The sequence below is a fragment of the Engraulis encrasicolus genome, chromosome 24 (genome assembly GCF_034702125.1).
Source record: "Engraulis encrasicolus isolate BLACKSEA-1 chromosome 24, IST_EnEncr_1.0, whole genome shotgun sequence".
Lineage (NCBI taxonomy): Eukaryota > Metazoa > Chordata > Actinopteri > Clupeiformes > Engraulidae > Engraulis > Engraulis encrasicolus.
This window is the reverse complement of record NC_085880.1, coordinates 36,458,190-36,474,119: the sequence shown is the minus strand read 5'-3', so window position 1 is coordinate 36,474,119 and position 15,930 is coordinate 36,458,190. Positions and strand designations below refer to the sequence as shown.

The window sequence follows — 15,930 nt, the reverse complement described above, 5'->3', positions numbered from 1 at the left end:
TCATGATGCTTTATGACGGTTGTTGTTGTTGTTTTGATTGTGTGTGTGTGTGTGTGTGGTTTCCATGCCGCTGCATGAGGGATTGACGGGTGGGTGAGGAGGCTGCCTGCCTGCCTGGCCTTAAGTCCTGCAGAGGCGAGAGTGCAGCTTGTGTTGCCTGCTGCCTGCTGCCTTTGATGATTACTCAGCCGCGAAAGTGCCACGGCACGCCGATCCCACGCAAAAGGAAAAGGGGCTGCATAGTATTAGTAGTAGTAGTAGTAGTAGTGTGGTGTGGTGTGGACACGCACGGCAAGGCAAGGCGTGTTTATCCACATCAGCTGCTGCTCTACACACACAAAAGGACCTTCATATGACTCAGCAGCAGCAGAAGACATCACACACACACACACACACACACACACCCCTACTACACCCCCCCGCCCCATTCTCTAGCCAGATACCCCTTGGCAGACCTCTATTGCTCCAAAACTGGTTCTCACACCTCTCCATCTGGTCAGGGTCCTTTCGAGATGTCCGTCACAGCAGGGACCCCCATTTTTCAGGCAGTGTTAGGGGCATCACCCCCCCACCCCTCCCCGACCCCCTCTCCGGGAGACTCTTTTTTTTTGGGTAGGGCCAGAGAAGTGGCAGCTTTTTTTTCTCTCTCTCTCTCTGTGTTTTTGTTCTTTTGCTTTCGGCCTCCTCCTCCTCCTCCTCCTCCTCCTCTTTGCTGCCTGCCTGAGAACGTGGCGAGGTGTTGTGCCTGCCTGAGAGCTTGTGCCTGAGAGCTTGTGCCTGCTCTCAGGGGAGGTGGACAGACGAGTGTCTTCAGAGTCAATTGCCACAAACATGGCAGTGATACATTTGCGTGTGTGTGTGTGTGTGTGTGTGTGTGTGTGTGTGTGTGTGTGTGTATGCTGTGTGTGTGGTTGTGTGCGAATTTTCGCCCCCAAAAAAACACGATAAAATCTATTTCAATACAATTTTCTTCAAACTTTTAAAAAAACATTAGTTTAAAACACTATCTTTATACGTGCATTACGTGACCTTTGATGGCCCACATATACAGTAAACACAAGCTGAGGAGTGTTTCCAGCACAAAAAAAGGCCAAAAATAGGTGACCATGCAACTGAACAATATAAATGAAAAATCATGATTACTCTTACAAATACACACTCACACACACATATTCATAGAAAAGGCAAAATTCCACACTAAAATTTGTTTAGATCATCACGCTTCAATAAATGCTTAATTTGAATCAATAGGTATAAAGCAAACATTTTTTTGTTGCATCTCTTCACTCCAAACACTTGCCTTATAGCCACAGTACTACCAACTGAAGCATGACTCCCCCTATCTTTTATCATGGGTATTGTTTATAGGAGGGCTAGGTTAAAGGTGCACAGCGTAGGATGGTGGCCAGCATGGGTATTGCAACTATGCTGCTCATTGAAACTGTGCTGTCTACAGCAAAATTTGATTCTTTTTATTTTATTTTATTATTAACTAAATAATTAACTAATATTTACTAGTATGACCAAAGTACAGTGAGTTTTGCAGCTAAAAACATTCAAAATGGTGGACAATGAAGAAGATCCCCAAGAATGATGTATGAAAAGTACAATTTTCCAAGTCATTAATGATGTTGGTGGTAAGTATTCCTGATAAAGGTAACATTTGTGAATGGGCCACATGAATTCTGGAAATAAACTAAGAAGTTAGTCTTTGCTCAGCAGAAAATTGGCCATCACTTCTGCATTTATTAACCACTGAACATTTCTCTGTATTTTTCCTGTGCACTTGTATAGTGATGTTGGCTAAGATTATATCATCGTTTGTAAGTCGCTTTGGTTATAAAGCATCTACCAAATGCAATGCATGTCATACCACATTTCATAATGCCAAAATCAACATTTGTTTGGAGAGAGAAAGAAAAAACACCACACATCCCTTTTCCTGTTCACTGCATGCCTGTAGGACAACTTTATGGAGCAGTGATACTTGGTCTCCACCTGGTGATGAAACTTGTTACTGCACTTATAAACAGTGTAGCAGGAGCAGTCTGGGCAGCCATGGCCCGCATCCATGATTTTGGGGGGGCAGATGGACCCAGCACTGTTGAGCGTCTAATACGTCTATAAATAAATTCTAGTGTGTAGGTCACCCTTTTAGTGTAATGGGGGGCTAGAGATTCATTTAATGCCCGTTACCTTACTCTTTCTCAAGCCAGGGGACTTAACGAAGCCCTAGGAGGGCTTTAAGGATACTGCTGAGAGGGAGCGGTGCCTAGTTAACATTGGGGCAACATTAGTCCGCTTCATATTTATAATCTGAGGGAGGCATTTGCAGGCTTATGATGAGGTACAGAGTGTGTTGGGAGGCTTATAATGAGGTACGTGGGCGATGAATTTATTCAAGAGAGGTCGACAACCACTGTTAAGGTTAAGGTGGTGGTAGGTGATGATGGGCCAGTAATGTTCAGTTGAGGGTGAGATTGTGCACATCCCAGGAAAAGGTGCAGGAGAAAGGCTGACTGAAGGGTTGGAGTAGACTCTGAAGACGACTCTGAAGAGATTCTGGACAACGGTCGAAACGTAATGCTGCCATGGATTTTTTTTTTTTTTAAATCAACGAAAAAAAGGATTTTAAGCGTGTGGTCTCCTCACTCCAAAATCTTCAGGCTTCTTATGTTCATCATATACAAAAACAATTTCATAGTTTTATCATTTTCTGTATACATCAGTAAATCATCTTTTATGTTTCCTTTTTTACTTTATGAGCATAATCATAACTGCTCTCTACAAAGTGAATAACTTGCACTGTTCATGCCCCCTAATGTCAATCACAAGAGACTAACATCACTGTCGGAAGAACACTGCGCTCATATTGAAAACCAACAGACATCGTTTTCTTATCAAAATCTTTATTGTATGAAAATTGCTGCTCACCAAACATTCTATTTTTTTTAGATTGGGGAACATTGTAAATGTATAACAATTCAAGTCAGTATTTACAATTGATGCACCTTTGCTAAGAAATTCATTTCATCAAAACATTACCTGAAACATTTAAAAAAGCTTATTCAAAATTCAGCTAACAAAATTAAGCTCATTTGGGAGTTGATTTCCCCTTTTTTGGCGTTTTGGCCCCTTTTTTCTTTGGAGTGGAGAATTCCTTATTGCAGATGTCACAGACCCAGCAACCTGTAAAACACAGAAGTTGTAGTGAGTGGCAGTACGCCACACCAGCATAGGAGCTCCCACAACACACAAAACTGACCCCCTCCCACACACACAGGTTAATAGAGTATATATTGGGCAGAAGAGACTGGGAGAGAAGGGGGGGGGAGAGGGAGAGAGAGAGAGAGAGAGAGAGAGAGAGAGAGAGAGAGAGAGAGAGAGAGAGGTAAGGGTTGGGAAATGACTCAGGGTCGAACTCGAACCCGTGCCCCCTGTCCTCCATTGACATGCGTAGATATGAAGACTACTGTAGACGCCGCGTTCATCAGCCTTTTGGTGTGGCCCATCTCTGGGTGCTGCCGTCTTGGGCTGGTATCCTACACTTTTCCATTTTGTTTTGTTTTTCTTTAAACATTTCTTTTTTCTTTTTTTGCGTTTGTGCTTTTTATTTATGATAGGACAGTGACAGAGGGACAGGAAGCAAGTGGGGAGAGAGAGACGGGGAGGGACTGGAATCGAGGCCAGAATCAATCGAGCCAGAGTCGCCGGCGTAGTAACCTAGTGCCATGGTACAGTAGGGCCGTTTCATTTTTCATAGATGTGGTTTTACTGCCCCCTACAGGATTAATGTGCGTATCGACTTGTCACTGGACAATGACAGCAGTACAGTATACCAGCTAAACATGGCTGCGATCTGAATTGGCTTGAGACGTGATGTGTAAAAGACTTTCAGGGATTTTTTTGCAATATACCGGTACATTTAAAGCCCTGTTATCAGATTGCTTGTCACCAAAATACAATGTTTACGGCAAAGGTGTAGGTTTGGCTCGAAAAGTGGTGGGGACATTTTAATGGCAAATTGTCCGGTTATGCTGTTTTTGCATTATATTTGTGAAACAGTGGTGGGAACAAGCCGGGTTTATCTGAAAAGTGGTATGGACATGTCCCCACCATCCCCCCCTAAAATTACGCCCATGGTTTACGGATGAAACTGGAACACATGCTGCCAACAAGAGACTGTTCAGTTAATCTGGTAGCCCCCTCACCCTCCATCCTCCAACTTCAGAGTGGTGCATCGGTGCACAGCAGCAGCAACAATTATGCCCTCCAACACCAAAGTCACAGAAAACTCCATGATAATGGCCTCCTTTACATGAGACCTTGGTAATTCAGAATTAACTCACTTTAATTCTCAATAAAGCTCAATTCCGCTTTGAAAACGTCATGTAAACACTTCACAATTCGGAATGATCAAAGATCAAAGCAAACTCGACGGAACTCTAAATACAGAATGAATCATTCTGAATCAAAAACGTCACGTAAACGTAGCCATTGTGTCCAAAATGACGAAAGGGAAAAAATGAACGCGAGAAGAAGAGGTGAGTTACAGATGAAAGATTTAAAAAAGGAGAAAACGTACCCTGAGGGATAGACTCCATTCCCACGCAGAAGGTGTGGAACCCGCGGTCGCACTTGTCACAGAACATCATCTCCTCCTCGTGGTGGGGCTGCTGGCACACGGTGCACGTCTTGCACTCCATGCACTGCCACTCGTACGTCTTGATCATCGCCACCAGCTCAGAGCTCATGTCCAGACACGACGGATGACCTAACGCGTACACACACACAAACATAAAACAACATAAAAAACACACACACAGACTCACACACATTTAATGTACAACCAACTGGTATTCACTGTGTGCGCTATTGCTAGGAATACATACAACAAAGGAATAGTTGTATGGGTAGACATTCTGTTCAAAATGTTGGTTTCTTCACCAAAAAGTCAGTTCAAAATATTCAAAAATATTGCTCTGAATAAAAGAGCAAAAAGACCAATAAGTGTGTGGTAAACTTCATTATTATTCATGTGGTGAGAAAAACATGTCTTGAGTGCTCAGATTAGATTAGATTAGATTAGATTAGATAAAACTTTATTGTCTGTAACACATGAAACAGAAAATTGTCTTTGGCTTACCGCTGTTCTGGCACTGGGAGCAGTTAATGAGAGGCTCCGGCTTGCCTTTCTTGTTGGCCTCCTTACCCTTCTGGCATATGCCACAAAAATCATTGGGAGTGACCTTACGCTGCAAGGGTAGAACAACGCTATAAAACACATGACATGACACATGACATGACAGCAACAAAGCCCAGAGCACTTCAATAACATGTTCCTTTAAAATATAAATATATATGTATCGGTTAAAACTACTTTATTCAGCATAGGAGTACAGTTTAACCGAACAGTCCACCATTTTTTGGAAACATACTCCTCCTTTTACACCTCCCCTCGAGTTAAATAATCATGTTTTTTTCTCCTATTCTTCCAGACGTTCGCCAATTCTGGTGGTACTAGCATGCGTCACTGAACATAGAGGGACCAGTTGGTACCATTATGTTTTTTGTACCATCTGCTTCAATGATGCGTGCTTAGAAGTAAATCACCAGAAACACCGAACGTCTGGAAGAAAAGGAGAAAGGTTAAACTCATTTATTTAAAATCAAGGGGTGGAGTAAAATTAGCACATTTCCAAAAATGATGGAATGTTGCTTTAAGATTTTAGGATGAGGTAAAACTGCTTTCAATGGCTGCTCTGAACTGCACTTCCCTACTTCACTCTAAAGGAAACTTTTGATGACCCACAATACATTGAATTGCTTTAAATACGATTGGCAGAAACCAAATACTCAGTCAGACAAGACAAACTGCAGTCATTGCCTTGACAAGATATGAACTGTAGAAACATCAAAAGGCAACGTAAAGTGAGGTCAGCACCCAAAACTTGTGAGAAGACGGCTTCAAAATCAAATATTCTCTTTAGTCCAATTAAAAGTATTCAACAGTGAAATTTGTTTGGTACTGATGCGGGTCTAGCGTGGCATGTTAACCATTTTAAGGTCAGTGCATCACCAATGTCCTTATTTAGTCAATTTCTATGTTCATAATACACACAATGAAATGTGCATGCAGAATTATTATGTACAATTTGAAAGAAACCATCCAATGGCCAAGTACGTTGGTTTCAAACCATTTTATTTCAATGGTGGATGGTAATGACCTAACCAAAAGGACATGAACATTCTAACCAACTCTTAACAAATCTCAAGAAACAACAACCATTAGGGTCAGAACACTGGTATGGAGGAGAAAGAGAAATCGAAACAGAAAAAAAAGAGTGTGAAAATGTGGAGAGAGAGAGAGAGAGAGAGAGAGAGAGAGAGAGAGAGATATAGAGAGAGAGAGAGAGAGAGAGAGAGAGAGAGAGAGAGAGAGAGAGACAGAGAGACAGAGAGACAAAGAATCAAAAGCATCTACACCTTTTTGCTGACGGGGGGGGAATACAAATAAAGAAATCTTTTAAAATAATAAATACTTCACAGAAGTTGTTTGACACGGTTAATACCGGGGAGTGACATGGGAAAGTACAGACACCATTTAGGACAACTAAGGATCAACAGATGTACCAAAAAGGGAGTCAGTTCTAGAATATTCATTTCATTAACAAAATTGCAACTATGTGAGTTACTTCTCCGAATTTTCAGGGCCAAATGTGTGAAACGCAAGGAGTGAAACATTGACCAAATGTCTGGTGAGCATTATGATATTATGATGGTTAGTCCATTGCAGTGGCATGAAAAGTATTACAACTAACCAGAAGATAACCAGGTTATCAAACTGTTGAAATCAAACTCAAATTGCCAAGATGGTCAATGTTGATGATAATGGACAAAAAAACAGGGTAGGCACAATTATAACACACATTCCTGGTGTTATGTTCCCGTAATGTAATATATCTTATCCTTCAAGATTGGGCCATTTTGAAAACAAAAGCGAAAAATGAGCAGGTGTGGGGTGGGCAGTTGGGGTTGAGGACAGGCATTTCAGAAAAAAAGTGCAAAAAGTGCAAAGAAGCAGTTTACCCAAGAAACTTGCCATCAATGCCACTAAAATAATAAAATGTAACAAAAAAGGTAGTAAAACTAAGTAATCTTAGTGAACAGTGTGAGGATCATGAGATGATTTTCTGAGTGTTTTAATGCTGAGCTGCTAGTCTCATTTCTTACGAAATGTTGCACCTAATATTGTATTTTTTAGATGCCTTCAGGTTTCAACAGTGCTATTATTTATGTCTAGTGTTGATCCTTTGATTTAAAAAAAAAAAAAGACGAAAGCAATAAAGATGCAAAAAATTAAGACAATACAAAAACAACCATGTCAAGCATAGGCATACTACACAAGTTTATATAATATTAAATCTTTCTTCACACTCAAGTTCAACTCAATAATATCTGTACATTAAAATACACAATGTCAAATGATATACTCACACTGAATGAAAAAACACAACAAATCTATATATGTACTGTATATATTTTTGTATATGAAAACACATGGCAGTGATCTTGAAAGCAAAACTTTCAAAAAACATAATCCACCGAGTTTTATAAAATTCAGGGGCTTATAAATATTTCTTAGGGGAAAAGAGGGTAGAAAGAAACCAAATGGTTTTCTAGCAGCCGCACACACCTGCTTTCCTGCCGCTGGGGCAAGTTCACGCAGTATAGAGGTATGTATTTAAGGGCAGGAGTTCTCAAGTCTTTTCTGGGCCAGGGACCTCTATGGGACTCCCTCATAATCGCACCCGGGACTCTAAATTAACTTGTGTCCTCACCAGCCAAAAAAGCTTGTAGATGTTAATCTTACAAACCAAACACACACTCTCTAATGGGTCGTAGTGGTTAGTAAATTGATCTTTCCTACCAACCAAACAAAAAATTCAAACTGAAAATTGGCTGGTTGGCTGCTGTTAATTTAGAGCCCCAATTGGACCACAAAAAATGTCAGAGAAATGGGCAGAGGTCTGTGTAAAATCACTCTGCTTTACCATTTCTGTCAATTGTGTTCATGCCAAACTGTTCCATGGACCCCCGAGGGGTCACTGGACCCCAATTTGAGAACGACTGTTTTTAAGGGCATCACAAAGTAAATCTCAAAGTAAAGAAATTAGAACATTTACAGTTGAGCGTAACTGTAAAAATAAAAAAGTGCCTCTGTTGGCATAAGAGTTAAGGAGAAAATGGATATTGCACCACAACTTAATATGGGGCGTTAAGATCGGCCCCATCGAACTGGAGAACAGAGAGAGAGCCTATTTGTAACAGTGATCATCATGTCTTTGCTGATATAAATAACAGAGTTCTCTTTCTCACAGATATGTAGAAAGTTTGGTACTTTTACCTCGTAATTTTACTGTTTCAAATGACAAACGTCAGTTTTCCATCAGAGGATCCCCAGCCTCATCCGTGTGACAGGTTTTTAAATCCAGCTGTAACACCAGCCGATTAAAAGCATGTCACTCACCCTCTGAAGAAGAGGGACGTCATGTGGTCGCAAAACATGCGAGGTAAAACTAAAACACCTTCTACACGTCGGTAAAGAAATAAAATCAAATAGTTAGAGTAGATATTCCACTTGGAGAGAAAGGCAGTCACAGCGACAGCTAGTGTCTTTTGAAGGAGTAAGACCCTTAAAGGGGTATGCCACTATTTTGGGGCTTCATACAGTTGAAATCGTTGGCCAGGGTTCATAAAGGTGGTAAAGTGTCTTATTTTTCATGTAAGCCGTTGTCTTACTTTAAGACACGTTAAAAGAGGGAGCATGTCGCTAAGCTAGTGAAAGTCAATGGAGCCGTGTAGCATGCTACAATGCTACACGGATCCATTGACTTCCACTAGCTTAGCGACATATTCCCTCTTTTAACTTGTCTTAAAGCAAGACAACGCTTAACATGAAAAATAAGACACTTTACCACTTCTATAAACCCCAGCCAACGATTTCAACTGTATTAAGCCCCAAAATAGTGGCATACCCCTTTAACACGAAACATGGGAGAAAGAGAGAGAGAGAGAGAGAGAGAGAGGCAACATAATGAGCTGTAACTGGGGCTTCGAAATATTAAAGTTCTCCTTTTAAGTACTGTATGTCTTGAGGGGGAGGGGGCATGAACAGGGTGTGCTGGAGGAGAAAAGTGCTGTTGAGGGAGAAAAATAAAAGTATATAAAAATAAAAAGAGGAAAATCAGGGGCTTTTTTCTTCTACCTTGTAACCAGGGGTAGATTTGTGTTGGTGTGAGCGTGGGGTACTGGTGGCTGTCCTCTCCTTGGCTTTGCCTTTGGTGGCCACTCGGCCATCTTGGCTGTCTCCGTCAGACGTGTTACCAGATGAGCTGTCCTGTCAATCACATGGTTGAGTGTTTTTCGTGAGGGGTAGAACTATGTGCAGGGGGATATTCCAAGAACATGGTTACCGGTAAGTGATAAATCTGGCTATGTCGACCTACAGTAAGTGGTAAAACTGCTAAAAGATGGCCCAAGCGTGCCAGTTATTTATGAAAATGAAGACTCTAGGCTTTTCTATTACATGATTTACAGCAGTGATTCTCAAAGTGTGGCCCGGGGACCACTGGTGGTCCGTGACAGAGCACAGGTGGTCCGCAGGGGAGTTTCTACTTTTCCACGACAAACTAGTAGAAGGATTTGTAACATTATTACAAAGCCAAACATGTCTGAAGTCATATTTTTACCACAATGAGACTTGTGACTTGAGGCTTGTAAATGTGAATAAAAAGGGCCCTGCAAGTGATTTGCATCAAAATGAACAGTGTTGAATTAGCATTTTTAGGAGGACAACGTGGTCCCCGGTCTGAAAAGGTTTGAGAATCACTGATTTACAGCTACCTCCAGGTTAACTTAGCCTGGTTTACTACTGAGCCAGGTTCTTGCTACACAGATGCGTTTCAGCGTTCCGTCTTCTTCAGTGTGTGGTGCCAACGTGCACCTCGGTGTGTCTAGAAAGACCTAACACAATGACACGCAGACACACAAACAGTTTGTGGTGACTTACTGATGAGCCTTTGTTTTTCTTGCCCTCTTCTCCCTTCTCTGCGTCAGCGTCATCAGAGTCCCCATCGCTGTCGAGCGCGGGTAGGTCTGGGTCAAGAGGAGGCTCATACAGTGCGGTGTTCAACGGGAGATAGCGCAGCTCGTTGGGCGAGTACCTGCACACACATACATAGGCGCGCGCGCGCGCACACACACACACACACACACACACACACACACACAGGTGAACTTAGGCACATTCGGAACCGGAACGTTAAGATCTGAAAGCCATCACAGTTGAGGTACCAGAAGACATTTATTTCCTAGAACCCCAATTTTGAAAAAGTTGGGACACTTGGTGAATTGTAAATGTTTTTTTTTTTTTTTTAAACGACCACTTTTGAAAACATTCAATTATTGAATTCATTTAAAGTGCTAAAATTTGATTGTTAGAAGATATTTAAGAACAGTTCACCATGTCTGAAAAAGTTGGGACAGGGCCAAGATCATTTGACAATGAAATATATTGACCAGCCACAGGAGTGTACAGTACACATAGTATAAGAAAGAGCATTGCTTGAGGGTCTGACCTTTTGAAGTAATCCTGAAACTGTCCAGGGATGAGGGCCACTGGATAGGGTCCTGATTTAGTCTGCTCCGGTGGCAACACTTTATATTTGCCCTGGGGAACTTGAATGATCTGTCAGGAGAAGGATTTGTAGGAAAATTTAGTTTATGAAGGGCACAGAGAGAGCGGCTAAGCATCATCATGTGGGTGTCAAATCATATTCCAATGCAAAGCCATTTAAAAATTAAAGCTTACGAGGATTTTTTTGTCGCATGCAAAGAAATAGTCAAAACTATAACATGCAGTAAAATTAAAGAAATTCATTAATTCATAAATGATCACTTATCACTTGTAAATCATAAATATATAATTAATGCATGACTCATCAGTGAAATTAATCAAATGATGAATAACTCAGGAGACAATGAGGGAGTCTATGGCTGTGTCTCAAATGCCGCGCTTGTGCACTTCAGGCACTGTTTTTCAGTGCCTAGGGCGCTCACGCTGAAAATTTCAGTTGAGCCAGTGCACTGAAAGTGCCAGGATGATGTCCTAACAATGGCGGAAAAATGCAGTGCTTGAATGATGGACACTGCATGCACTAAACGGCGGCCATGTTGACAATGACACGGAGGAAATGTGGCATTCAGTTCAGTAGAAGAGTTTGGTCAACAGTCTCCTAATTCTGTAAGTAATGTTGATGGGACACCAACCTTTTCATGCCAACCACAGTATTGTATGTGTGATTGTTGTCCTTTGGGGTGAAGTGCATGGAAATATAAGCACCAGACGCTGTACATTGTAAACAGTAGCCAACTCATATTTTGGCGAGCTAATGCCATGCTCAGCCGTCACTTCCAGCGAGGGCACAGTGCATAGTGCTCACATTTTTCCACGACACTATGCACTAAAGACCTCAGTGCACTGCGTGCACTGTGCACTGACTGTCAGTGCACTGACAAAAGTGTGTCATTTGATACATAGCTTAAGTAACTTACGTGGGTCTGTAGGTCAAAGTATGCTCGTCTCTCCTCCATCCGCTCTCGATTGAAGTTACTGTTGAACTCCGCAGCTTTCTTGGCGGCCTTCTTGATGGACTCGGCCACTTTGCTTGCCTCCAGCTTTTGCGGCGTCTGCTGCTGCTGCTGTAAAAAGAAAGGCAGCATTGTGAATTCAACGGGTAGAGAGACCTTGAAAATGTATAGGTGCAGTGGGACTATCGTTCCTAAAACACACATCTAGTCAGGGGCGTTTGCCAATACGGTTCCCCACACCAAAATCACTGCAAAATATACTAGTAAGGCTTTGTTTTATTTAACCCCTTAAGACACAGCCCTGTTATAACTTGGCTGTTACCAGAATGGCAATGACCAACTAGTATTAAAGGGGTATGCCACTATTTTGGGGCTTAATACAGTTAAAATCGTTGGCCAGGGTTTATAAAGGTGGTAAAGTGTCTTATTTTTCATGTAAGCCGTTGTCATTGTAGCATGCTACACGGATCCATTGACTTTCACTAGCTTAGCGACATATTGCCTCTTTTAACTTGTCTTAAAGCAAGACAACGCTTAACATGAAAATAAGACACTTTACCACCTTTATGAACCCTGGCCAATGATTTTAACTGTATTAAGCCCCAAAATAGTGGCATACCCCTTTAAAAGCCCTATGCACTGTCATAGTGCTGTTGTGCTGGGGCTATGTTTACCCGAAGTTTCACTTACCGAACTTTGGGTGCTGACTGAGTATTCTTTGGCTATCCTCTGGCGCTCCTTCTCCTGTAGGATGACTGAATACTCTGCATGCTTGGCTGGATACTCCCTCATCATCAGCTCCATGACTTCATCACTTCGCAAAGCTGTGAGTCCTTCAAATGAATAACAGCATGTATTTTTGTTAAGACATGATGAACATGTGAATTCAAACACTCATATACATGCTTGTTGTGTTAATCTTGAGAATGACCTAAGGACAAAGTATTGTAAACAAACAACAAGTGCAGAAAATTAACAATTTTGAACAAGTAGTAAATTGGTCAAAGAAATTAACTCACCCAAGGTACACTGCGTTTCTGTAATGACATTTTGTTCTCTCAAATACAACTTCTCCTTGTGGGAAAGGTCTCTCCTTTCTAAATCTGAGGGACAACACAACAAAGCAGTCTATTGATATGAGCCAAAAACTATGACAGATGGACACACGCATGGAGAAAGAACGAGAAAACAGAACAGCATGGATCTGCGACTAGGCCACCATTTTCTGCTTTTTGATTGGGCACGACACAGCTCAATTGTAAATCAAAAAGTGATGGCCGGGTCACGCTGTGTCGAGCTGTAGGCCTAACAGAAAACCGGCTGTGGAAAAGAGCCTATAGGGTTGGGCCCATTCAAACTCATCTTGAAGTGCTCCAAAAATACTACAGTTTGTATTGTCAATGGCATACTCCAACCTACCTGGATATTTCCGCTTAAATGACGTCACTCCCAGATATTCGCTAACTTGCTCTTGGAGCATGTAATACTCTCCTGTGTCGTCTGGCGGCCATTTGTATTCAGTCAGGTTCTCGGCAGGGAAATAAGCCAGTCTGAAAGAACGAAAGAAATACGAGTGATTGTAATGCAACAGAAGTTAGAAGTAGAGAGAGCACTGCATTTCAACTTGACTTGTATACAAGAGAATGTGTGTATACAAGTCAAGTGAACTTCATCGTCAAAAATCTATGTAACAGGGTTAGCACAGAAGTTTGAAATTGTGTTTGACCAGTCTCCAATGTGCAGTTAAACTTATAAGACAATGACAATAATCACACACACACACACACTGCAGTAAAAACCAACATATACGTAAATACCCTGAAATTTCCTGACTAGACGTGTCACAGCTTCTGGAGCTATCTCCAGAACCCATCCGGCGTCTCTTGGGGGCTTGGCTTCCATCGTTGGACGCCTCATCAATGAAACGGTCATCCTAAAAAAAAGAGAATGCGGTCCAACTGATTTGAATCCCTTAGCAACAGTATCTGTTTGAATTCACTGACTGATTATGACGCTTAAAAGCACATTTAGGATTAGCAGCAAAGGGAAATCAGCAGTCTTTGCTTCAACAATGTCATACCTGCCTTTACAGATAGGGATAGCTGTAATTGGTCGTATTAAGAGATGACCCAGTGACAATGAACATTCTGTTTCTTTTAACAGGATGTGTAGGCCTAGAATTCATATCCCTGATTCATTAGTTTTTCTAAGTGTATGATGCCCACATTCATCCACTGAAATGAAATGCATTATGGCCGAGCTATACATGGAATGGTATGGATGTTTCATTAATAATACAAATACAAAAGGTTGAATGGCCACAAGTAGTAAAATGTGGAGTTCATAATGTGACTTCTGTACCAGTTTATCAAAAAATCTACTGACACTCAAGTCAGAATTTTACATTACATTATTCTCTGTTTGGAAGACCACCAGTCCCAACTGGACCTGGGTTGTGTGAAAGTATTTCTGGTAGGTTGTTTATCATGGCACATGCCAATATCAGCAGATGTTACAGATTTCTATCAAACTACAGGGGGATTATTGATAAACCTGCTGAGATTTAATATTTTCGTAAAGGAACTTAAGACTGCAGGCTTGTTTATTAGCTGGGTCATATTCCAAGTAGGACTACATAGTCGTTACTATCACAGTTAACCCCAAGTGGGTAGGATGTGTTGTGGGGGTTTATCCTTCAATCAAAACAATAAGCCAGTTAAGTTACCACTTATCTGAGTTACCACCATACGGTGGTACCCAATCCTGCTTTCAGTAAATGTAATAAACCCCTGACTTTCCACTACTGTACCTCCTGGTTGACTAATTACGTGTAATTGAACCAGCTTCTTGGCATTCCCAACAATATGGTCTAATGTGCAAACATACACAACAGCATCTCGTGGGTCGGCGACTGATGGGAGCTTAGCACTATGCAGGGGGTGATTTGGCCGACCGACGTCCCCTGTCGCCAACATATTTATCATTCGAAAAGGTCACTGCTGTCTTGTGTTCACTTTAATTCAACTAATAAAATTGAGAGACAGCCAAACGTTAGGCAAATTATCAGCTAAACCACCGCCAATGAAACGCAACGAAGAGTAAACTCGGTTATCATGGCTAGCCTGAGGTGAATGAAACAATGGCGCTGTGCTCTGTTCACAAGGGCTGATAAACCCCACAATCTTCTGTATTATTATACAATTTACCACACGCTGATAAAACAACTAATTAAGTTTGTGTGAGGATGTAATACCTTTACAGACGGCGTCCCTGGCGTTGCAGGGCCACTGTCGCACTGCCGTGAAGGTAGTACAGTTGCCATTTTGCCCGTGTGTATTTTTTTTTTCAATGGCGGGCTTGTGCGTACTACAGAATCTTCAAAATAAAAGTTGTCACCCAATTCCCTCTTCTGGTACTGCAGCCAGGTGTCGGCTAGGGGGCGATCGCGAGCCATATATTAATATACGGCTCAACACCACACCAAAGTGTCTTCACCAAAATACGCACAGGTGTCTGAGATGCTGTTTGCTTTATGGGGTGTGGGTATCCAATGCGATAAAAACTGAAAAGTTATCTCAGAGGTCATATCAAAACATAAAATATGAATGTTTATGTATAGGAAAATTAGAACCAGAACTTCCCCACCCAGATGATACACTATGCATCGGTCTAAATTGACGTTTGTCATCACCAGGGAAAATGGTTAGTAGGCCTAATGTAGAAGATAGATATTGATTGTATAGGCCTAACACACTCACTAATGGGTCAAAGTGGATAATAAGTTGGTCTTTTCCACCAGCCAAATAGAAATTTTTAGCATTTTATAGCATTTGGTCGGTTTGCAGGTGTCTATTTAGGGCCCTGCTGGTATGCCATATTTGGGGTACTATTTATACCCAATGACTTTTATTTGACATCAGGATATCCAATATGGGAGAAGAGTCCCCAAAATATTGCTCTGAGCACAGAACTGTATTAACCAGGTCTGTGGCTCTGAGCTGCTTGACATCAGGGAAACATTTCCTATCCTCCAGTGGAGGACCCAGGCAACCAGACACAGCCACATCAGTGTCATTTTACTAAAAAAAAACAAAAAAAAAAAATCTAGGCATAAAATGTAACCACAAACAAATTCCTCTTCATCTCTTCCAATTGTTTTGCTGCTCCGATTTAATTTGTCAATTGGACTTATAGACAGACAAGGACATCAAAACATTTGTGGGCATGTTGCCTACCTGAAGTACCACTATCAAATTAAAGACTGTGGCAATGGCAAAA

The 15,930-nt window shown here is 41.5% G+C and overlaps 1 protein-coding gene across 1 annotated transcript; it reads right to left on the bottom strand.

The window, feature by feature from the left end:
- Positions 1–2,892: 2,892 nt before the first annotated feature.
- Positions 2,893–15,001, bottom strand: phf10 (PHD finger protein 10). The gene is made up of 12 exons (XM_063191803.1): positions 14,906–15,001; positions 13,470–13,585; positions 13,072–13,202; positions 12,672–12,755; positions 12,343–12,485; positions 11,617–11,763; positions 10,641–10,750; positions 10,073–10,226; positions 9,269–9,400; positions 5,147–5,255; positions 4,586–4,774; positions 2,893–3,189 (listed from the first exon to the last, which is right to left on the bottom strand). Exons 1-12 carry the CDS (start codon positions 14,972–14,974, stop codon positions 3,095–3,097), a joined length of 1,479 nt encoding a protein of 492 aa, XP_063047873.1. The 5' UTR covers positions 14,975–15,001; the 3' UTR covers positions 2,893–3,094.
- Between the last annotated feature and the right edge of the window lie 929 nt (positions 15,002–15,930).